The 23,033-nt window shown below is 38.4% G+C and overlaps 1 protein-coding gene across 1 annotated transcript; it reads right to left on the bottom strand.

Annotated features, from left to right (window-relative positions):
* Nucleotides 1-163: 163 nt before the first annotated feature.
* Nucleotides 164-19,602, bottom strand: LOC128738509 (troponin C). Its single transcript, XM_053833699.1, has 5 exons — nt 19,490-19,602; nt 18,799-18,826; nt 9,859-10,002; nt 9,542-9,793; nt 164-310 (listed from the first exon to the last, which is right to left on the bottom strand). Exons 1-5 carry the CDS (start codon nt 19,490-19,492, stop codon nt 285-287), a joined length of 453 nt encoding a protein of 150 aa, XP_053689674.1. The 5' UTR covers nt 19,493-19,602; the 3' UTR covers nt 164-284.
* Nucleotides 19,603-23,033: the final 3,431 nt, after the last annotated feature.

Below are 23,033 nucleotides of genomic sequence, written 5' to 3'. Positions count from 1 at the left end.
TAACGTTTAAATTAATCTTTTTTTTTCCTTTTAAGGACATAATACAAAATTGCTAATGCTAGAAAAATGAAAAACTTTTTTTCGTCAAATAACAAACAATTCGTTCACAAACTAATGCTGGATGATGCTTTGAAAAAGAAACGTACGTAATATTTGTGTGTAAGTCATGTTTGTAATTGAGTGAATGAATACTTAATCTCGAAATATTTGCGCGGTTTGTTTAAAAAAAAGAAACGATTGAGGATGTCTACGGATATAGACGCTGCATGTAGCAGCCGCTCAGCTTAGCCGGTCATCATTTCCATGAACTCTGCAATGAAACGAAATAGAAAAAGGAAATTGGTTTAAAAAACGCAAGAATTTTATGGTTGGGATTATTTGTTAATCAATAGAAAAATTGTACTAGCTTGGCGATATTGATGCACCGATCTGTGGATAACGTAAGGAAAGTAAATGTATATAATGAAAATCTAAAAGTGGAAAAAGTGGCCTGGGTTCGGCCACTTACACCTCATTTAACGAATTGATTCCCATGAAGGAACTAGTTGTAAGCTCCATTTCTGCTTTTCTTTCCGGTTTACTAAATTCATCGATGTTCCACAAGGTAGCAACATAGAACCTCTCCTATTTAAGAAGTTTTTCAGCGATATTTCGTAGAGTTATTTCTTAGTACGTCCGAACTAAGCCTAGGTGCTACATTACACCTTTTCCGGAACCTATTTGACCTTCCTATTGACTCACACAGCCTTCTTCCCAATCGAGAGTCGAACGTACAACGACTGATTTGTTAGACAAATGTCGTACTTCAAGGTCGATTGGGAGGGATTAGTACGTCTACTGGATCAAAATGCTTGCTTGGTATGGTGCTCTTATCATTTGGCATGCAATTTGGTGTGCAATTTGAAGCCGTTTGGGCTGCAAAAACGTTTCGTAAGGCTTGAGAAATTGAGAAGCTTGCCTTGACGGGATCCAGCAAACCTACTAGGTCTTCAATCCTACTACTTTTAGACTCTTCTTAGTCTCAACGCTACCTGCGATCTACTGGACTACTGCAACCGAGAACCGAGAACTCGAAGCAACTTCCTTCGTATGATCCAACGGTCCAAATTGAAGACCAAATTGAGGTCCACATTAAGGTCTAAATGCTGACCCAAATTATGGTACATACTCTGGACCAAGTTCTGATCCAAATTCCAGTTCCAGTCCCAGTCCCGTTGAGGTTCGAATTCATTACCAAACTTAGGTCCAATTTCAGACCCGAATTTAAATCCCGAAACCCGAAATTTGGGTCCAAATTCGGATTCAAATGGTGGCCCAAATTTCAGTCACAGTCCCAGTCCAAATTCCAGCTCCAGAGATAAAAAATAGTTATTTTATCTTAAATTCTGATCCAAATTCTGGTGTAAGCTCGAGACCAAATTCCAATCCAAAGGAGTGGACGATTGGACACATTCTGGTTCAAATTCCAGTTTCAGTCGGACCATTCTGGTCTGAATTCAGAACCAAATTCAGGCCTGAATTTTAGTTCAAATCCTCACTTAAAATCTGATCCGAATTCTAGTCCAAATTTTGATCAAAATTCTGGTCTTGATTCTGTTCCGAATTCAGGCCCAAATTGCAGGTTCAGAGATAAAAAAATTCAATCTTAATTCAGTTCCAAATTAAAATTTAAATTACGGTACACATTCTGATTCTAGTTCTGATCTGAATTCAGAACCTAATTGAAGTCTGAATTCTAGTCCAAATTTAATCCAAAATCTGGTCGAAATTCTAATCCAAATTCTGATTCTGATTCTGTCTCGAATTCTGGTCCAAATTCCAACTCCAGAGATAGACATTTCCTATCTCAATTCACTTCCAAATTAAAATCCAAATTGTGGTCTGAATTGTAGTTCAAATTCTGGTTTGATTTTGATTCAAATTCTGATCCAAATTCTAACTCAAATTTTGGTGTAAACTCTAGATCAAATTCCGATCCAAAGGATTGAACAATTGGGTCAATTCTGGTCCAAATTGCCGTTTCAGTCCCAGTCCAGTTCCAGACGGACTATTCTGGTCTGAATTCAGAACCAAATTCAGGCCCAAATTATAGTCCAAATTATAGTCTAAATCCTGATCCAAAATTTGATCCAAACTCTAGTCCTGATTCTGACCCGAATTCTGGTCTAAATTCCAGCTCCAGGGGAAAAAATTCCAATCCCAACTCAGTTTCAAATAAATATCCAAATTCTGGTCAGAATTCTAGAACATTCTGACCCAAGTTTTGATCCAAATTCAGGTTCAAATGCTGACTCAAATTTTGGTATACACTCTAGACCAAATTCCGATCCAAAGGATTGGACGATTGTACAAATTCTGGTCCAATTTCCAGTTCCAGCAGAGTCCCATTCTGGTCCGAATTCAGAACCAAACTCAGGTTCAAATTCAGATCCGAATGGATTATTGACGAGCCAATTGTATTGCAGCGCCAAACGCTTGCTTCTAGCGCTGGTGTATCGTCCATATAAACTAACGCCAGAAGCAAGTTGTTGTCACTCCAGAACTAGCTATCATTAGAGATCCATTAAAATCTAAATTTGGTCCAAGTCTTGATTCAAATGGTGGTCCAAATTTCAGTACCAGTCCCGGTCCCATTCTGGTCCGAATTCAGAATCACATTTAGGTCTGAATTCTACTCCGAATCCTGATCTAAAATCGGGTCCAAATTCTGGTCCAGATTCTGCTTCAACTTATGGTCCGAATTCCAAGTCCAGAGATAAAAAAATCCAATGTTTATTCGGTTCCAAAAATCCAAATTCTGGTGCAAATTGTGATTCAAATACTAGTCCGAGTTGTAGTTTGAATTCCCAAATAACAATTTGGGTTTTATTACACTCTTATGATGGCATTTAAGACCATAATTGGTAATGAAAACCACCATAAAACTACAACAAAACTCACATTGTTGCTTGGGTTCTGCTCCACGTTTTGAACCAAATTCCGGTCCAAATGCTATTATAAATTCTAAACCAAATTTTGATAAAAACGATTGACGATTGGACAAGTTCTGGTTCAAATTCCAATTTCAGTCCCAGTCCCATTCTGAACTTTACTCAGATCAATTTCAGAACCGAATTAAAATTCAACTTTCGATCCAAATTTCAGTTCCAGTTCAATCCAATTTTGGTCTGAATTCAGAACCAAATTCAGATCCGAATTTTAGTCTAAATCCAGATTCAAAATCTGGTCCAAATTCTACATTCTGATTCAAAAAATTGGACGATTGGACCACTTCTGGTTCAAATTTCAGTTCCAGTCCCATTGTGGTTCAAATTCATTATCAAACTTAAGTCCAAATTTTGGTCCGAATTTAAAACCAAAGGCCCAAATTCCAAAGTGAGAGGTAAAAAATTTCTATCTTAATGCAGTTCCAAAATAAAATTAAAATTTCGGTTCAAATTCTGATTCTAATTCTGGTCCGAATTCAGAACCTAGTTCAGGTTTAAATTCAGGTCCGAATTTTAGTGCAAATTTGATCCAAAATATGGACTAAATTCTAGTCCAAAATCTGGTTCTGATTCTATTCAGAATTCTGGTCCAAATTCCAGCTTCAGAGATAAAAAATTCCTGTCCCAATTCAGTTCCAAATTAAAATCCAAATTGTGGTCTGAATTCTAGTTCAAATTCTGGTCCGAATTCTGGTTTAATTTTTCGTTTAAATTCTGGTTCAAATGCTAACCCAAATTCCGGTCCAAATGGTGCCCCGAATTCCGGTCTAAATTCTAAACCAAATTTTGATAAAAACGATTGACGATTGGAGTTCTGGTTCAATTTCCAATTTTAGTCCCAGTCACATTCTAGTCCGAATTCAGAACTTAACTCAGATCAAATTCCGAATTAAAATTCTGATTCAAATTTTGGTCTAGATTTCAGTTCCAGTTCAGTCCAATTTTGATCTGAATTCAGAACCAAATTGAAGTCCGAATTCTAGTGTAAAATCTGATTTAAGTTCTAGACCAAATTCTGATTCAAAAAATTGAACGATTGGACCACTTCTAGTTCAAATTTCAGTTCCCGTCCCAGTCCCATTGTGGGTGGCTCAAATTCATTATCAAACTTAGGTCTAAATTCAGACCCGAAAAAAATTCAAATTGGAATCAAAATTCTGTTTCAAATGGTGGTCCAAATTTCAGTTCCAGTCCCAGTCCCATTTTGGCCCGAATTCTGGTTCGAATCCTAGTCCAAATCGTAGTGCAAATCCCGATCGAAAATCTGGTTCAAATTATGGTCCGAACTGGTTGGATCCAATGAAACGTATAACGATGCATTCGAACTTTCTCTGTCGTTGAAAGGTTCAGGAAGTTCAGTGAATCGCTCTATTTCTACTTCAAACTTTTATCGAGGATGAAATCAACTTGAAATTGCACACAACTGAATCGGTAGGCGCTTTTTCGTTGAAGCTTTTGTTGTTATATTGCTGCTTCAGATTATCTAAAACTTATCGATTCTGTCACCTCTAAGAACATGGCCTTACGTAGTATCTGCCTCCAGCGTAAACTGCTACAACTGTGCTACAAGTACAACTAGTTCTTTGATTTTAAGTCACCGCAAAATCACTATCTTCAGTTTTAGTTGAAAATTTTCGGTGAACAACAACAAGCCAGTTGGACGGAACGAAAACCAGCCCACTGGTGAAGGCTGAATAACTGATATGAATGTGGCGTAGATACTAGAAGAATGCGTCAGACGATAGCTGAAGAGTAGTAGGCTGAAACGTTACACGATATATTCATCAGTTCAACTAAACCTGAAGAAAGTACAACTAGTGTTCATCGGAATCAGACAGAAACACATATCGATCACGTTTTGATCGACTGCCGGTATTTTCCACACAAGACTACTTAAGCTGATGACTTGATTCTTAAAGAGGTTTTAATAACCTGCTGAAGAGTGGTCCACTTGATTACAAGGCGCTGCACAGTAGTCCAAAAGGGCGAAAAGTGGAACTTTTTTCCTAGTTTCTTATGTTTTCATTTTATCATTTATGGTCTTCAGCATTTTTGTTTGTATGAATATTCCCCTTAATTTAAAACTGTTAAAATTTAGTCATTGCTTACTATAATGAAAATAAAAAAAATAACTGTTTTGTGTTAGGAAATATAGGCATAGTTTCTTTGACAAAGTTGTAAATAATGTAAAAACAAGCAACTTTGCCGAAGAAATAAACTTTCTATCTTTATCGAGTGTTGAACTATAGGGCATATTCTTTAAAACTTCTTTAAAAATTGATTTTTCATACTTAACTTTTCTTTATTGCGTTTTACAAGAATACAATGTTCTAGGCCATTATTGAAGCACACAAAATATACGTTTTTGTAGAAGACCAAAATTCTCTTGGACCTTTACTTGCTAAGTACTAATCTCATATTCAAGCTTTAAATTTCCATAGCTTCACGAGCCCATGGGGTAAAATGGGGCAAGCGAATTTATGAAATCAGCACTTCGACTTAAAGCTTAAGTCGAGTACTATAAACTTGTATGGGTTCCACTTGTTCCCAGCCATCCAAATGAGAGTACGGCAGGCATACGTTTTATGTGTTTCGCGTTCGCTAAAGGCTCGATACACGTCCATTTTATTGTGTTAGTAGATAGACACATGGTTTCTTCGGCAAAGTTATAGACAATACTAAAGCAAATAACTTTGCTAAAGAAGTGACATTTCAATCCTTAACGAGTGCAGAGCTATAGAGTATTTTCTTTGGAAATTCTTCAAAAATAAGTTTTTCATACTTAGCGTATGTTGGTTGCATTTTACAGGAGTATATGGTTCTAGGCATTTATTGAAAGACTCAAAACACATTTTTTTGCAGTAGATTGCAAATCTCTAGGAGCTTTTCTCACAAAGTTATCGCTTATTTAGGCTTTATTTTTCCTTAACTTCGCGAGCCAAAAGTGATAACTTTGTAAGGAAAGGTGCAAGAGATTTGCAATCTTCTGCAAAAACGTCTATTTTGAGTCTTTCAATAATCACCTAGAACTATATATTCTTGTAAAATGCAACCAATATATGCTAAGAATGGAAAACTAATTAGAATAGAAATGTCATTTCTTTAGCAAAGTTGTTTGCCTTTATATTTTCTATAACTTCGCTGAAGAAATCAGGTGTCTATCTACTAACACAAAAGAATGGACGTGTATCGATCCTACAGCGAAAGCAAAACGTATGCTTATTGCCTTTCTCTAATTTGGGTGACTGGGGACAAGCGGAACCCATACAAGTTTATAGTACTCGATTTAAGCTTTAAGATGATGTATTGATTACATAAATCCACTTGTCCCATTTTACCCCATAGGCTCGTAAAGCTATGGAAATTTGAAGCTTGAATATATGATACCGCCATCCGAGGTGAGATTGTGCCACGGGGGTGAGATTGGGCCAAAAACCAAAAATGTTTATTTGTGAAAATTTATTATATCTATAGAAACTGGTGACCCAAATTCAAAATGATCATGAACATAACATAAATAAAAATAAACATAAAAATACTCGGAAATAACGCTTGTAAAAAATGTCCCCCAAAAACCAACCCAAACAAGAAATAGCATCAACTTGCTATTTTGAAGGTATATAAACTAATCATTTACAATGTATTGAAAGGTTATTATGCGTTGGATAAGTTTTGATTACGAAAATAATATTTTTCGAAACTTTGTACTTTTCGAGCTTCACGGGGGTGAGATTGTGCCAAGCCATAATCATCGATTCAATTTGTGGATTTCACATACACAACAAAAATACAAAAAAAAAAACCAAGAGAATTTATTAATCGAGCAAAAAATGGATTTTAGGTATTTTTACTTAAAGTTTAAACGTGAAAACCAAATCTTTTCTTGCTTTTAATAAATACGTTGTTATTTTCAATGCAAAAATTTACGAACAAAAAGACAAAAACGAAAGAAAATTTTTTGGCCTGGTTTCGGAAATTCCACTGTTTGAACTTCCATTTTTATTTCGTGCTAGAAGCGTTAACTCAACTCGTTCACTCATTTTTCGAGTTTTTCAGGTTGTAGAGCCCACATACAATTGATTTTATAAAAAAAATTAACTCATATCCTATAAATTAGTTTTTGGCCCCCCAATATTTCAAGCCAATTTCCAATGGGGGGGGGGGGGGGGGGGGGTGACAAAAACTTTGAAAATGATTTGCAATGGCCTAATTGCCTAGAACTCAATTCGAAAAAATTGAATTTCGTGACTTGGACACAATAAATAAAAACGATGTTCAGCAATTATTTGTTAGTTCAGGTGTCAAACGTTATATTGCGATTAGCGATAAACATAAAAGAAACTGAGATGCACGAAAGTTTACTGTTGCTGCGCTGAGTAAATTTATTGTCGTGCAAAATTGGGTTGTTTTCAATATGTGCAATATGCGTTACAAAGTAACGACAGCTGTTGTATTCAACGGGAAAACATTGATTGTTTCAAGCATACTCTCACGAAAATGGCGCATGATGAAAAACACGTGCGCAAACTTCTGCTTTTTTTATCAGAAAATAAAAGCGGTGACCTATTGCGAACAGATTTGTGCGAATTTATCAAGTCAGCTTCGTTGAAGGACGGTTAACAATAGATCAAATATTTACACTGCGGCAGATCCTCCAAAAAAGCCGGAAATACAGAACTCCCACGCACCATTTGTTCGTTGATTTCAAAGTCTCATATGATACCATCCACCGAAAAGAGCTATGGAAAATCAAGGGCGAGAATGGTTTCCTCGGGAAGCTGATTCAATCTATGATGGATGGTACACAACGCTGTGATTGGGGATTTCGGGTTGATTGTCGAGTTCTTTCGAATTCTACAGAAGGCTTTGTCCAGGTGATGATCTTTCATGCCTGCTGTTCAACATAGTGCTATAAGGTCTTATGCATATGGTTTCCGAACCAAGGGAATAGTGGAAAAGCATTGCTGAAAACGGAGACAGTCCCAACCAACACTAAATTTGAAATGACTATTACAGTGTTACGAAGAATGGGACAGTGAGTGTTTTGTCTGTGCTATAAGAGAAGGTTGACAATTTTTTTTATTAAGACCAAAGCGGGAGCGGCATATTTTTGCAACATTTCAATTCGAAGAAATTGAATTTCGTGATTTGGACGCGATAAATAAAAACGATGTTTAGCAATTATTTATTGGTTCAGGTGTAAAACGTTATATTGCGATTAGCGATAAACACAAAGGAAACTGAGATGCACGAAACTTTACTGTTGCTGCGCTGAGTAAATTTATTGTCGTGCAAAATTGGGTTGTTTTCAATATGTACAATATGCGTTACAAATTAACGACAGCATACTCTCACGCATGGCGCATGATGAAACACGTGCGCCAGCTTCTGCTTTTTTTTATTAGAAAATAAAGGGTGACCTATTGCGAACAGATTTGAATTTATCAAGTCAGCTTCGTTGAAGGACGGTTAACAATGGACACAGGTTGCATATTGAAGGTTGTTCATATTTCTCCAAATTTTTAATTGAATTTAATTATTAAACGCGAGTTTTTCGAAAAGTAAATTTTATCTGACCAGATAAAAGAAATTTTGCAATTCTGGAAAACTGTTGATGAAAACCCGCTAAATACAACAGCCATAGACAACAGCTGGCAACAATGACTTCGAACAATTGATTCTTGGTCAAAAAATTGCTTTGAAGAGACACTGCGTCTGCAATGCATCAACTGTCATTACAATTTATCGATTTCCTTAATTTGTATATTTTCGGCTGCAAACTCCAATTATTCCTTTTTACATAATTCTTTTAAAAAACCACCTCGCTGACAGAAAAAGCATTCATACAGAGAAATCACGTTTTTCGTGGGAAACTCGAGGTTAGTGGTATCATGACTAATCATTTCTCTTAAATATTTATTTTGACCTTCAAACCTAAAACCTCAACCATTTAAAAGCTAGCTAAAACCAAACCAATCCAGTGCACGAGCACGATTACTCATCCCCTTTCCGTTTATATACAAAACATAAGCCATTCCCGAATCACAACAAGTCATTAGAACAGATCGCTGTTTGATTTGTGCATCCCGCGCAAGTCACGTCGTGCCCGTCGTCGTGCCAACTAATCCATCAGAGATCGGTGGTGCGGTCGAGCGTTTTCGCTGTGTATTGCAAATTGAGTTCATACTCCCACACACTGTTTAGCAGATATACCTATGTACATAGGTAGTAGGTAGGTTTAATTGGTAGCGAACTGAAGAAAACGAGCTGCTTACTGAATTTTGCTTTCCAGCGGGAAATTCCCACTTTTTACCGCTTGATTTACTCGATTCTGATCCGTTTAAAAGTCGATTTGGTCGGCGGCCAACTCACGGCAATAAGGCAACACCGCCGGCTTTTGCGATCGAGTTTATCGTTCCAATTTGTACGCCAATGTTTCTATTTATAGATGCACTTATGATTGACTTTTCCTCATCAGATTCTCAATAAACAAGGGGTTTTCGTTTTCAAGTACAAACAATTATTGTTAGGTTTGGCAAAACAATTCAACTTACCGTCGAAATCAACCGTTCCCGAACCATCGGAGTCGATTTCCTCGATCATCATGTCCAGATCTTCCTCGGACAGCTGATCGTCCAGTTCTCGAAGGATTTCACGCAGGCAGGAGGTTGGGATGAAGCCGTTGCCTTCCTTGTCGTACAGGCGGAAGGCTTCTCGCAGTTCCTTCTGCAGCGCTTCCTCATCCTCCTCAACGATGAACTTAGCGGCCAGGGTGACGAACTCAGAGAACTCAATCTGTCCGGATTCTGTACAAATGTGTAAAGCATTATTATTTCCGTTTAAAGTTTAACATCGAAAAGCGAAAACTTACTATCCTCGTCGACCTCCTCAATCATCTCCTCGAGGATCTTGCTGTTGAAGGGCTGTCCCATGAGCCGCAGGATTTCGGCGACCATGTCGGACGAGATGCTGCCAGTCTTTTCGCGGTCGAAGCTGTTGAAGGCCTTCTGCAGAACTGTGTCACGGTGGGTGTGGAGAAATGGAAAAGAAGGAAAAACACGATTGATTAGTTAGCCGTACAAAACGGGAAGTTCGTCAGAGTGCTTTGGCTCGAGCTGGCGGTGGTGGCGAGAGATAGAGAAACAAAGTGATGGACACGGTGTCAGCTCGTTTAGAGTGATGTCGGGCAATTATCATGGCATGTTCCTGTTTGCTACAACACCGAATTTGGGTGAGGGCCAACCTGGCACAGACAACGCGGTGTGCACGAACCGAACGTGCAGCAGTGCTGTGAGCTGCCGGTTGTCGGCGGATCGTGTGTCGCAATCGTGCGGTTGTGGGTGAATTCATCCGAAATGGAACAGTTAATGTACGCGGCTGGTGAGAAGTGATGTTTTATTGCGGGATTGTCGCAATTTGGCCCCAGAAACCAAACCCAGAAAAATATAGTAGCTGTCATAAGTTTAAAAATATCACAATTTATAATGATATATGTTCTAATAATTCACAAGAAAAAAATCCAATGGATTTTCCATTAATTCACAGCTTGGATTCGAAACATTCAGAAATCCTAATTTTTAGTATGAAAATTTGATTGAACAAATAGTTTTTATTGATTGACAGATCAAAAACACAGGTTTCTGTCGCAAAAACGCATTCTGTTGGGCCTGGGTTATTCAAGGACTTACTTTTTATCGAGTGTCTTTGCAGAGGCTGTAAGTGTGCAGAGTAACTCTGAGGCTAGCACTATGATCTTACGTTGTAGTAACAGCGCATTCCTGACACTTCAGACAGACACTTTAGATTTCCGTTCTCAGAAAACCCAAAGGGAAATTTTTCGTTATTTTCGGATGCATTAAAAACGAATTGATTTTACGCGACTACCCTGTCACCTGGTGGTGAATACATCTATGCATCGCCAAACGCAGCAACCCTGTTGTGTACAGAAAACAATTAACAGTGACATCAGGTGATCCCAACCCCACACCCCACACCCAAGTTTCCGAAGAAGGTTTTTTTGTGGCTGACCATCTACGAGAAGAGAATTTACAGGCCGTTGTACTTTCCTTCGGGCTTTCGGTGAATGACAAGATATGCAGCACGAACTGGCTGCTGGAAGTTGCCGCCTTTATCAAGAAGCATCACACGAAGGACAATGTGATTTTTTAACCAAGCCTGGCCACCGTCTACTACTCTACAGAGACTATAGGTTGCAGAGGCGACAAGGCACTCAAAAACCGCTGAATTTTAAATCAAAACAAATCACATCAAATCAAAACGTAACTCGCCTCTGTAACTTATAGTCTTTGTATATTACCCTAACAGATCACTGGAGGCGATGGACTGGCTGACGCTAAACGTGGTACCGAAGACCGCCAACCGCCATTGAAAACTATTGGATGAACCTCAAACGGAGGATCTACTCTAATCAGGAAATCAAAAATCACGAACGCACAAGAGGCAAAGATATTGTCCTTAGGTCTTACCTTAGGTTAAAGCAAGCTGCTCTTTTGTCCCTTTTGTTTAAGTTGCTTATAAAGCATTGTCTTTAACCAGTAGACTCGCGACATATTTTATTGTAAACTATACTTGCATCACCAACAACAAGCGCTTGTGAGAGCGTGTGTGTATCAAAATATATTCTCATCGAAAGTTGTCCTGCTTGCTGGTGTGAAGGGACATTCATTTGTCCTAATATATTGATATCGTGATACATACTGGTTGCTACGTATGTTTGTTCGTTAAGCAGAGAATAACTGGTTTATCGCTTTTCGTTTTTGTCGCTTATTTCTGCGTATGAACAATGATATTTTGATTCTTTGACTCCAATAATTTCGCAGCCAAAACCGGAAAGCAGCCGAACGTCAAGGCTACAAAAGATTTGAAGTCGGTGTTCATTGAATTATTGAATTATTTTATGTATTCTTTTCATCGTCATCCGAAATTAGTCAATTATTTAACGCGTTACGATAGCTGTTCGCCACGGGACTTCAAGATCTTCATTGAAAATATGAATGGCTAAGGTCGGTAAGGAAGGGATGTATACACCGGTGATCACCTAGGATAACTACCAGTGGTGTATCAACAGCTTTACAGCTTCCGAGGCCTGGTTATCAGAAGCATTTTTTTTTCCCGCAAAGATACCAACAAGGCCACCTGGACCTGGAGCATTGATGAACCAAATCGATTATATTTTCGACGATGGCTAGTTTTTCGTACACGGATAGAAATTTATACACTCAAGTCTTTTTTAGACGGGGGATACGTGGCGCGTAAAATAAAATCGTTTAAAAGAGCGCGTTAATTAGAAAAATGCTGTAAAAAAATCGCGTTAATTCTTAATCATCGAAAAAACTGATATGGCAGTTCAGTCAAGATTTGACAGCAATTCAAACTTTAAGATTTCATGATTTCATTCAGTCGGGCCATGTTGTACAGGTTGGGCCACCGCAGAAAATCTAAGACATACGTATTGAAATTCTATATAGAGACACGAAAAGAATGAATTCCGTGAACAACGGCTTATAAAGGTACAAATACCCTATTTTTAATCGCATTTTTGCGAAATTTTGGCGATCTTGTAAAATCAATCTTGCTACAATCGCCTTTTCCGAAGTGTACAAGTACAATGAAAAAAAAATAACAAAAATCTAGGTTTTTATCGCATTAATTTTTGCTTTATTTCGTCACATTTTACGTGACTGACATTCTCTAGCGATTACTGCGCTTCTGCGCTTAAAATTATGGTGGCCCAACCATGACTACTTAAGTGGCCCGACCCCCCCCCCCCCTGTGGAGGGGATTTTTCTATAGTCTTCGTGTGCAGCACAACACACTTCATAATTGCATTTTATGAATCATTTCTTGAAGTTAAAGTTCATTGTGCCTGGAAAATTTTCGCTCGATCAGGAGACAAGTTCTAGATACATACAACACAAGTCATCCCGACTCTAAGCCGACTTCTAAGTAGGAGGAGGATGTATTATTCTATCACATCGTGAATCAGATTTTGGCGGTTTTTGGCCTCTATTTTTGTTCCAAATTTAAAATACAGTCACATCTCGAGTAACAATTCTGAAACCGCTTGGTTTTGATTGAATTTCATAAAGGTTTTATTGCGGTCTGATTTCATGACGGTGATGGGCAATACCAAAATGATACAAGTCAAAAACTACTTACAATTAGCATTACATAATAAACCAGTTAATAATAAAGCATATTTATTGTGGTTGTTAATATTACCATGATAAAACTGGTTGGTTTCGACACATCTCTTATAAACTTCCCTTACGTGGAGCGTGGCAATACAATATGGCGCACTAATCAAAGTAGATCTTATTGCGGTTGCTTGTTGAACCGCAATAAACCTGTTAGTTTTATAGAGCTTTTAAAACGGTAACACCCCGACCTGAAATTAAAACAAAGAAAAACTTTTTCCAAATGACTTGCAGGATTCATCAGTGACTATTTTCGAACATTGGCTGACACTGATGAAGCCTACAAGTCGGAGGCGAAATACGTATCTGTCGTGAATAAATATTATTAGTGGAATTTAATTTGGAAAATGTTTATCTTCTCTTCAATTTCAGGTTTCGTATTCTACTAAGACGCTCCGAAAACTTCAGTCAACACCCTGACCAATTAAATTTTTTGATGCTATGTATTATGAAGATCATTAGCGTTCAACACCGAAATCATTTTTTATGCGAGGCCATATTGCCATATTCCAGTATTTTTTATTTGCCTAATGAAAATTCATTAAAGCAAAGTGTGTTGCAGCAAGAAAGTTATTATCAGTCCTGGAAATTAGGACTAAATAAATAAATTTGGCTAAAACATCTTCAAAATTTAAAAAAACTCGATGGCGCATTGATTTTACTCGCCTATCATACCACGATAAAATTAAATGCGCATATGCTGCACAACTACGGAGACTGCTAAGAATTTACATAGCTTGCACCAAATCGGATATCAATGTACGAAAATTATTCTGTATATCTCTTGACAAACTCAAAAATGCAAAGCCATGGGTATAACCGTTCTGTTCAGAACTTGACCCTTCTTTATCGACAGACTTCGCAGCCGGTTAAAAGAGTACAGGACAATTACGGGGCTAGCGCAATGATCCTACTGACTCTATAGCAGCACCTCCCAGCCGAGATTTTAATTGGGCAGGACAAACAAACTCGGAATCGTAATTAAAGGTTATCAACCTGACATATGCGTTCAAGTTGATTTTCAATCGTATATAATGATTTTAACTGACATAAGGTTTTTTTCTAATTCCCGTCGTAATAAGTAAAGCCATTCTAATTTTCATCATTTGTTGGATGGATTTAATGAATACTCCAAAAGTTCTTGTGCTGATTTGACTAAAACATACTTACCTTCTGATCCGTGCACTTTGAAATCACTGAAAAGCGACTATTAAAGCATATTATTGAAATTACGCAACTGACTTTATTGCTAAAATTCGTCGTACCGTTTTAAAATCCGTCCATCAAAATTTTTCATCGTCCGAATTAAAAATCACAACAATGTTTACGGAGCTAACGTGCATGCATTTGTGTAGGACGGTATGACAAATGTTATTCTACAAAATTTCTGCAGGTCAGGCAAGTTTTCCTGGCTGTAGAATAACGACAATGTCTTGCGTGAGTTATTTTCATTTATGAATGACGGAAATTAAAACGATTAGTTGACATTTTCTTCTTCGTCGCACGAAAAAACGTAGGAAATTTGGCTGGTAGGACTTCTTTGATGATAAAAAGCATTTAAATAGATCGCAGCTCACTTTGATTGATCACTTATGGCAGACAACCAACTAAAATATTAAGGAATAACTAGTTTTGTATTGTGTGTCATAAAAATGCTGATATTTTGAATAATTTGTGTTGGATAGGACGGGAATAGGCAATTACGACGATGTAGCAACATACCCTTCATACGATTTTCAGTACATAATTATGTGACATTACGAAGCGAGTCATGCTTAATCGGATATTATCGTATATAAATTTGTGTGCAATCGGAACCCTTATAATTATTCCTAATCACATATATCGCCTCCAAAATGGTACGGATATGCCAATTTTGCGCGTCAAATACGATTTATTAGCATGCAAGTCTACGCAACGTTACGTTTTATGTACACATGAAAATGCTAGCTGAATATTATTTATGCTATGCGATAGTTTATTAGGGTCGTCATCAACCAAATCGATTAAGATGACCAAACAGTAGAACTTTAAAATTTTCGCTCAGGCTGACGGATATATTTTCAAGTTAAAAAGGTTTGCTGACTGATTTAGCCTTTTACCAGCGCAAGCTACATACTTTGTAGCGAAAAGCTTCATTAAATTATGGCGGTTGCTGTCAAACAACGAAAAGCATAATCGGTTTTATCGTTGCTTTTAGCAGAGTGTGATAAGACTACTTGACTGAGCCTATAATCTGATTCTTATAAAGGTTATAGAGACCTTCTGAAGAGTGGGACACTTGGTTGGAAGGTAGTTTTATAGTGGGCAACAGAAAGTTCTGGTGGAGCTCATAGTTTTATTGGCGGTTTTATGAAATTTGTCATTGAAACCACTAGAAGACTAGAAACTACGAAAACAGATTCTGATGAAACCAGCAAGTCGTAGGCGAAATTCGTATCTGTCATGAATGAAATTAATAGTGGAATTTAATCGGGTTTCAAAATCACACTTCTAAAAATATACCAAAAATGCATTAATTACGTTAATTGATGGGACGGAAACGATCGTTTTCGAAATTAATCACTGGTAACAATTCATAACAAAAGCTAGTTAAAGTACGGAGGACCAAAGATTAGCTCATGATTTAAATTGGCGGTACAGTCAGTCTTTTCAAAGCTATCTAGGGCTTAGAAATTTCATATTTAATTTATGCAATACGATTGCTGAATTGATGGTCATTCTTTGCTGTTTCTAGTACAGATGAAATGAATTCAGCACTGCCAACGATTTGAGCGAATCACTTGCGTTCATGTTCGTGTTGTTCTCTACATTTATTCATTCTCGACAATAGTGAATGAAATCAAATATGAATTGCTCCGAAGTTTTAATTACTTTACTTCAGCCAGGTTTTGGTTAATTTTAAAATAAAGCAGGCAGTTTAAAAAACTAAACTTTGCGATCTAAAATATCAGCCAAGAGCAAAACTTACATTACTCAGCTATCAATCAGCACTACAATTCATGAATGAATTGTTTCGAAAAGTAGAAAACTGACAAAAGACAAACGCTGTCTGCAGTTCAGTAGGCATGTCCATAGGCTCACAGATAGCAGAATACTACCAAGGGTAAAACCGTATGCGCTGAATGTGTTTTAAATTCGCCTTCACTCAGGGCTGTCCATTTTTTCGTGCACTGGTGGACTAGAGCTCAAAAAAGTTTCGTATTTTGCAGAGTGTTGAAAATAAATGTTTTAACCATTTCACTTAAAATTAAAGTAGGGTAGACGCACCATTAGTGGTGGTAGTACCAGTAGTGGTGGAAACTTGAATTATTCCATTATTTATGCAGATTTTGGTACAAGTTTGATAAGTATCGAACTACCAGCAACAGTATTATTTGATAAGTATCTAACTTGTACCAAAATTTGCAAAAATAAAGGAATAATTCGAGTTTCCACCACTACTGGTACTACCACCACTAATGGTGCGGTTACCCTAATAAGTTTTATGGGCAGTCAGAAATTATTACAATTAACAACTCAATTTGGTAGAACAACACAGTAGACACAGTTTTGCAATATCTGTCAGAGTTTGAAGAGGTAAATATGTTTAATAATAATTAAAGTTGGTGGATTGCTAAATACCAAATATCTGGCAACTTACACGAAAATAATTAAAATTTTAAATAATTGAATTGGGAACGGATTAGTAGTTAGCATTTGGTAAAACCTAGGAGGGCGCAGCATGTTAAAAATCTGGATTTGAAGCATGGAAAAAGTCTTTTTCAAAAGCTTAAAATTCATCAAATCTCTGAGCTTTAAAGCCCTTTTCCTTGCCGGATTCGACAGGATGTTAATAGTTAAAAAACCGAAAAATTTATTGGAGTTTCCAATATAATTTGTTTAATATTTTAAGTGTCTTTTTTCGCTGTCTTTGAGAAGAATGAAATCTTACAGTTTGAAAGAATGCTACCTAACTAAAATTAAAATTGAATTTAGTAAAATTCAATAAAAAAGGTTCTAAGTTTGAACATGGGTGGATATTAATAATCATTGTCTCCTTAATAACTGAAGTTATAGGGACGCTAAACTAAGGATAAGCATTAAGAACGATGGAAAATTCGTCTACATTTCAGGTAGCTCTGCCAGTAACGAAATTAATTCATATTTTTCTAACCAGTCTTAGCTCGCCGCGGGAAGCCTCCTGCTCCTGCTGCTAAATATTACAGTTACTCGTGTTTAGAAAACGGTTTCCGTGTACAGAAGATTAATTACCTCGGTCATGCTAGTAGTACGTACGCTTTCGTCGGGTCTCGTGTGTAGCTTTTGGCAGTCTCATGATTGTGTTTTCGATTTATTTTCCTAACGTTCATTTTGTGTAATATAATGTACGTACGTATCTAGATTAACAAGCGAGGTGTGTCTAGCGAGCAATTCTAGCTCATCCCAGCTTGTATAATCCGGTGCAATCGTTGCAACTGCATACCGGCGAGACTTTTCAGAAGGGGGTCAATAACCTTTTTCGTTGAAAAACTGACCAAAACGGAATATGTCGTCGTAAGGAAGGTAGAATGTTGTGTACAATTTTTTTTGTTCAACATTTTGTGGCGTATTTTTAGAAACGATTACAAATGATTGTTGCCAGAAATATATATGAGCCATAGCGGATGGTCAGTGAAAACAAACATCCACAACGCAACCGAGTCGGAGGATGTGTGTAAATATTTCGCAATTGCGTGAAAATCACGGGAAGAGCTTGAAGCGATGTATTTTCAATTCTGCCCCGAAAGCAGCTAGGGGAAAGGGGAAGTGCCGTAATAAATTAGGAAAATACGTAATTAAGAAAACGTATACGATGCTTACGCTTCGTTTCATGCTGTGAAAGGGCGCGGCACGTTCAACCGATCGGGAATGGGGTGTGAAAATTCCCAGACGGGTTGGCGGAGCAAAAGTTTAAAAAATGGATCACAGTGTCTTGTTTTGGCAGGTGGCTGTCGGGATGCCAATAATTTTAGCTGCGTTGATGAGTTTCGGCCCGCCGCCTGATGAGACGACGCCAGTCAAATTGGCACGTTCGACGCCACCATCTAGTGGACGGTTGGTGCATGCATGGACGACCACGACGACGACGACAGCACCGGATGTAAACACTTTACCGCACGGATTGGTTTTAAGTGGTCTTTTTGTTCTACATTTGCGTAACCGCAGATGCAAATGGTTCGTCCAGAGCTGGCGTTTTGCACGCACGGACCATTGACAGACAGTTGGACCGCCTTGTGAACTTGAAACCGACACATTTCAAAGGAAAGCCGAGACTTTTATTGGGCCAGTATTTTTAGTCTCCGGTTCGAGTGGGCAGATTTTGCACGAAAAAGACCATCCCGCGCACGACGGTTTTTATTTATGGTGCTGTGTCGGTCGCGGAACAGCAGGGTTCTGCGATATTGTCGGGAAAAATCTAGCCACTGTGAAACAGTGGAAATTTGTGTCGAGCGACCCCGTACTAAATTTCGCTAACAGCAGATGGTGTGTGTTTCTGTGGCACAAGCGAAGCGTTTAGCTTTTATGGTCGCTGTTTACGGCGTAGGTCGGTGAAAACATCGTTTTATACTCACTTGCAATCTGCTCTGGGGTAAGATCATCCTGGAATGAAAAAATCGAGACAGAAGAAATGGTTACATCAGTTTTCAATTTTCCGAACCGAGCGATAAGTGTGTTCGATACTAGACGAACAGGCGACTGCTGCTGACGCTATCTTCTGTGGAGACGCATGATCATTTAGCTGGAGAGTGGTGTGCTTGGCGATTCCTTGAAGCATTGAATCAGTAGGCCTTGATACTAAATCACTTCTAAAACGCAAAAATCATTTTACGAACTGAATGTTTGTACATTGTTGGAAGTACTAGAACACGTCTGGTTTTCATATTTTTGTTGAATCGATAGAACTTTTAAGTTTCTTACTCTTTAAAACTCCAAGAATCTTTGGGTAAATGCAGCTTTAGCGAACCACTTTAAAATTATCATACAAATTTTGAAATTGGCATGAACGGGCTATGTGATTAAAAAATATTAATTTTTTATGATTTAACAATAACTATAAAACAATGATTTAATTGATCAACCATTTTTATTTTAAAATCTTTACTAAAAAATAATTATCATTCAAATTGATTCAAATCTGTTGACACGTGATTTTTCTCTGCAATTGCTTATTAATATTTCTCACTTAAACCTCAGCCACGATCCACTTTTATCGTAAATCACCATGCGTTCCCACATCTGCAGTTGCTAGTGTCGAATACCTACCATTGCGATACTCCTTTTCTTGTACTAACGGCTTACAAGAGCAAAAAACGTGACAAAAATCACCGAAAACTAAATGCCAAACTTCACTGAACTAAAACCGAACCGAACCGCTGCTCTGGAGCACTACCGTACGTACTGTTCACTGGTGGTAACGATGTGACCCACAAATACCGACTGACTGACCGACCGACTGGGAACGGTGGAACGCGACGGCGATTGGCCGTTTACCGTGTGAGGTACAACAACTATAACGACGCACTATACTGTCGTTTTCCGATGATCGCGGCAGCGTTTTTCCAAGCGGCGGCACTGACGCAATGGGTTTTTCTTGTGCGTTCTCCAACACACAATAAAAAAACGAGCGAACGAAAAAATCAAAAATCGTGTGTCCCCGAATCTGGGGGTTCTATTTGGAGCAAAGGAATTTTCCAAGCAACTTGTTTCCGAACCTGGATCGAGTCGACGACGACGACGACGGGCGATGATGATGATGATTTTTCACGATATATTCTGCGGACGGTGATCAGAGTGCTACTGCCTTTTATTAAAACCCGTTATTCCGGCTTTCCTTTGCGCTTGGGCCGCCTGCCGTTCTGGCTGGTGTTGGTGCCCCGATCGGGATACGCGCCTGGCTGTGTTGGTGTTGAGTGTGTCTCTTCCCAGGAGGTTATAGGAAAACAGTTGTAGATTTTCCCTTGCATTTTCTAGTGGTTGGCTCACGGCTGCGGGCAGTCAGTGTGGGGCAACGCAACGCAGTCGAACCGAAAGATGGACACTTTCGAGACGGGAGAAATAAAAACAACTTTTACGATGCGTTTCTCAGATGCGTTGCCGGCTGGTGCTGCGTATGTGGTTGGGGCGATTGTATGTGGGAATATGTTTATTTGAACGATCAGTGATGATCGCTGGGTATAGTAGCTGTTCTGAAGTGTGGCTGTAAGAATGGGCAACAGATTCGTACTTATGTAGCTGTTTGCTAACGATTTATAGGGGATTGGAGGGTGATGATTTCCTGCAACGTTCGCGCAGACGCATACGTGTGGCAAAATGAACGACGAATATGATTTACAGATAAATTGTTGTCATTAATTTCTTGCCGAAAATTATGAATAATTTTCTTTCATCGCTCTCATTGATTTTTTGACGAAAGTGTGAAAGGAATTTACCTGATAAGGACGGTTCATTTTATAAAGTGAATACCTAGTGTTTAGTAGAAAAGTATGCAGCAGTATCGTGAGCAGATGTAAGATTCGGCCAAAACAATGGAGAAAGCACACCGGTTTTTAAATGCACTCTGAGTAGATAAGATTGCGAGTAGATTACTTGCCATGCGAAGACCTTGTTACCAAACTTTTCTGTTCTGATGTATCGTACGTCATCAGCAAGACTTGTCCCTTATACCCTTATACCGTTAAAAATTTTTGGCCCGGAATGACTGAGGGATCCAGCTGTGTCTAATTTGACATACGTTCTGCCGTCCTTCGAAACGCATCGATCGTAATGTTTCAAGAGAAGGTTGTATAAGATCCGTGACCTTTTCTTTCAGGAGATTTTGCTATGCAGAAGTCCGTTTAGGTGTTCGTTGTTTCCTGTTGATTCTGATGTTATGGCGCTTCTTGATATTTTGCATAGTTCCGATCTGAAATTAACGAAAAGAAAACTTTTTTCGATTCAATTCCACTATAAATTTTATGCACGACAGATCCGTATTTTGCCTACGACTTAGAGGCTTCATCAACGTAGTTCAATTCAAAATCCGCTCGAAAACAGACGGTCCAGCTCGCTCTGTACCAACCATCATATACATATACGTTTTGGTAGAGTTTGTGATAAGCGCTATCCTTGCAGCATCCTTCTTATGATTCATGTACGCCTCACAAACACATGTCACAAACGAGTTCGATATCTAAATCGCTATTCTGACGCTTGATTTTAAACCATCAAGGGAAGCACGTATCAGTCTAATCAGCTTTGTTGGAAAACCATGTCCAAGCATAATCCGACCCAGTTCATTTCGTTTAAGTGAATCATACACCGCCTTGAAGTCTATAAACAAACGCATCTGAAAATTGAATACTCGGAATTTGTCGCATCGATTCACTAACAAAATTTCTGCAAGAGACTCAGTTTATAAAACAGGATGCGATGAGAGAACTCTGTATGCAGAGTTGAGGAGAGTGGTGCTCCAGTAATTGCTGCATTCGAGTCAATTGCCCTTTTTGCAAATAGGGCATATTAGGGCTTGCAACCAGTTCGTAGGTAGGTTCCTCTTCAGTCCATACCTTTACTATAACCTGATGATACACAATATAGCCTTTCGCTCCCTACTTTCAAAAGATCGAAAAACTATAACTTTGTCCAAAGCTGGTTGGCCATCATCCTCAATCAATATCCTGTTTTTGTCTACAGCTCCATCTTGTTCAGCATTTAACAGTACATCGAAATGTTGTTTTCAACACTCGGTCTCCTCCGATCTTTCGGTAAGGAGCTCTTTGCTTCTGCAAGAACACGATCATAGTGCTGGCATTTCATACGATGGTGAAGTTTCTTTCCTCTCTCTACTCCGGTGTGTTTCAGTTCGCAAATTAGTTGAGTACACAAAATGAAAGTAATTTATTAAGCAAAAATAGTGAAAAAATTATTCCAATTTGGTTTTGATGACATCTCGAACTTTTCTTTGAATTACACTCATCATATTTTGGACAATCTGTTGGCTGATTGATGTCCTTTTTGAAGTAATACACCCCATTGGCATTGCCTCGATACTACTTTAGTACTTATCTCTCTCTGTCTCTCTCTCTCTCTCTCTCTCTCTCTCTCTCTCTCTCTCTCTCTCTCTCTCTCTCTCTCTCTCTCTCTCTCTCTTGGCACGTCCAAACTTTACAGGTCCATTGTGATCTTTAATGTGCGTTTTCACAGCCACGCATAATTGTTCATTTTGGAATCCATAGTCTTGTTACGAACTTATCGACGAAAACGAAATTGAACTTGCTAGGGACATTTCCTCGGGTTGGTACCGAATGGCTGAAACACAAATGGCCGAATCATGAATGGCCGAAACCCAAATGGCCGAATTTCAACAACTGTCACAGAAGGTCGAATCACGAAAGGCCGAATCACGAATGGCCGAATCACGAAAGGCCGAATTTTTTCGGAATGCCTCAATAACTATTCAATAAAAACATGAATTGACAAGCAGTTAACTACTAACTTTAATCAAACAAAAAACAAAATAAGCAGCACAACCCTATAGTAAGGGTATAGATGATTGAAAGATCTTTCTTCCCCTAAGCGCAAATGCGAGACCTATTTACCGTGTCAGTAGCAAATGTTTCCTAGATGATTCAGAGTGAGACGGCTGCAGGCCGCGAGTGTGCGCCGGTGATCCATCATCGGAAGCGCCTACTATTTAGGTGGATGCATTTTCCTAGGTTTACTGACTAGTAGGGATTATCCCTTAGTTAAGGGGGCATAGTACTTTTTACACCATATTTTTTGCCTAATTTCAAATATTTTATTCTCGATAACGCGAAAAGCGAATCGA

This window comes from Sabethes cyaneus, chromosome 2 (genome assembly GCF_943734655.1).
Source record: "Sabethes cyaneus chromosome 2, idSabCyanKW18_F2, whole genome shotgun sequence".
Lineage (NCBI taxonomy): Eukaryota > Metazoa > Arthropoda > Insecta > Diptera > Culicidae > Sabethes > Sabethes cyaneus.
The sequence above is the reverse complement of the archived record's forward strand: the minus strand, read 5'-3'. Positions and strand labels throughout refer to the sequence as shown.

Excerpts from the sequence above, each read along its gene's own strand:
- LOC128738509 (XM_053833699.1), bottom strand. Across the intron at positions 10,003-18,798 it reads TACCCCAGAGCAGATTGCAA|TTCTGCAGAAGGCCTTCAAC; the intron begins GTGAGTATAAAA and ends ACCGTGACACAG. Across the intron at positions 9,794-9,858 it reads TGAGGAGGTCGACGAGGATA|AATCCGGACAGATTGAGTTC; the intron begins GTAAGTTTTCGC and ends ACATTTGTACAG.